At 66.7% G+C, this 675-nt stretch overlaps 1 protein-coding gene across 1 annotated transcript in view; it reads left to right on the top strand.

Annotated features, from left to right (window-relative positions):
* LOC118452732 (dedicator of cytokinesis protein 2-like) overlaps positions 1 to 454 on the top strand; it is a gene marked incomplete at both ends in the record, with an annotated part of 5,292 nt that extends 4,838 nt beyond the window's left edge. The window contains 3 exons of the mRNA XM_035898500.1: positions 12 to 18; positions 102 to 227; positions 330 to 454. Coding sequence (XP_035754393.1) covers positions 12 to 18; positions 102 to 227; positions 330 to 454 — 258 coding nt within the window. The remainder of the gene's footprint in view (positions 1 to 11; positions 19 to 101; positions 228 to 329) is intronic.
* Positions 455 to 675: the final 221 nt, after the last annotated feature.

Genomic DNA, 675 nt, shown 5'->3' on the forward strand with positions numbered 1-675 from the left:
CGCTTCCACAGGGGGCGCGTGGGGCTGCCAGACTTGCACGGCGCCGGCCGAGCCGAACTGGTGCGGGCTGCAGGGCTCATGTCTTGGCTCTGTCCTGGCAGGGTTCTGGGTGTCCCTGAAGATGCTGTGGGGAGATTTGAGCCAAGTGCGGAAGGACCATCCCCACCTCGTGGACCGCAGCACAGTGGTGGCACGCAAGCTGGGCTACCCGGAGGTCATCATGCCAGGCAAGCGGGGCGGCAGGTTGGCCTGGCCCTGGATGGCTCCGGGGTCCCAGCCTGGGGTTACGGGGTGGGACCCGGCCTCGCTGACGGGGCTGTCCCCCCCAGGAGACGTCAGGAACGACATCTACCTGACGCTGGTGCAGGGCGAGTTCGACAAGGGCAACAAGAAGACGCAGAAGAACGTGGAGGTGACCGTGTGCGTCTGCGACGAGTCGGGCAGCGTGGTGCAGGTACGGTGGGTGCGGATTGGCCCTGGGGCGAGGGACCCTGCTCCCCCCCACCCCAGCTCAGGCAGAGGCAGCAGCTCCACAGCGTGCCGGTGACAGTGCTGGTGCTGGCACCAACTGCCCCGAGCAGCCCCTTTGCTGCTGGAGCCCCCGGATCTGCCCTTAGAACAGAGGTCTGGGACAGTGGTGGGAAGGGCTAGAGAGAAAATCATCCTCTCCTGGGG

Source organism: Egretta garzetta, unplaced genomic scaffold (assembly GCF_000687185.1).
Source record: "Egretta garzetta isolate BGI_Z169 unplaced genomic scaffold, ASM68718v1 scaffold2307, whole genome shotgun sequence".
Classification (NCBI taxonomy): domain Eukaryota; kingdom Metazoa; phylum Chordata; class Aves; order Pelecaniformes; family Ardeidae; genus Egretta; species Egretta garzetta.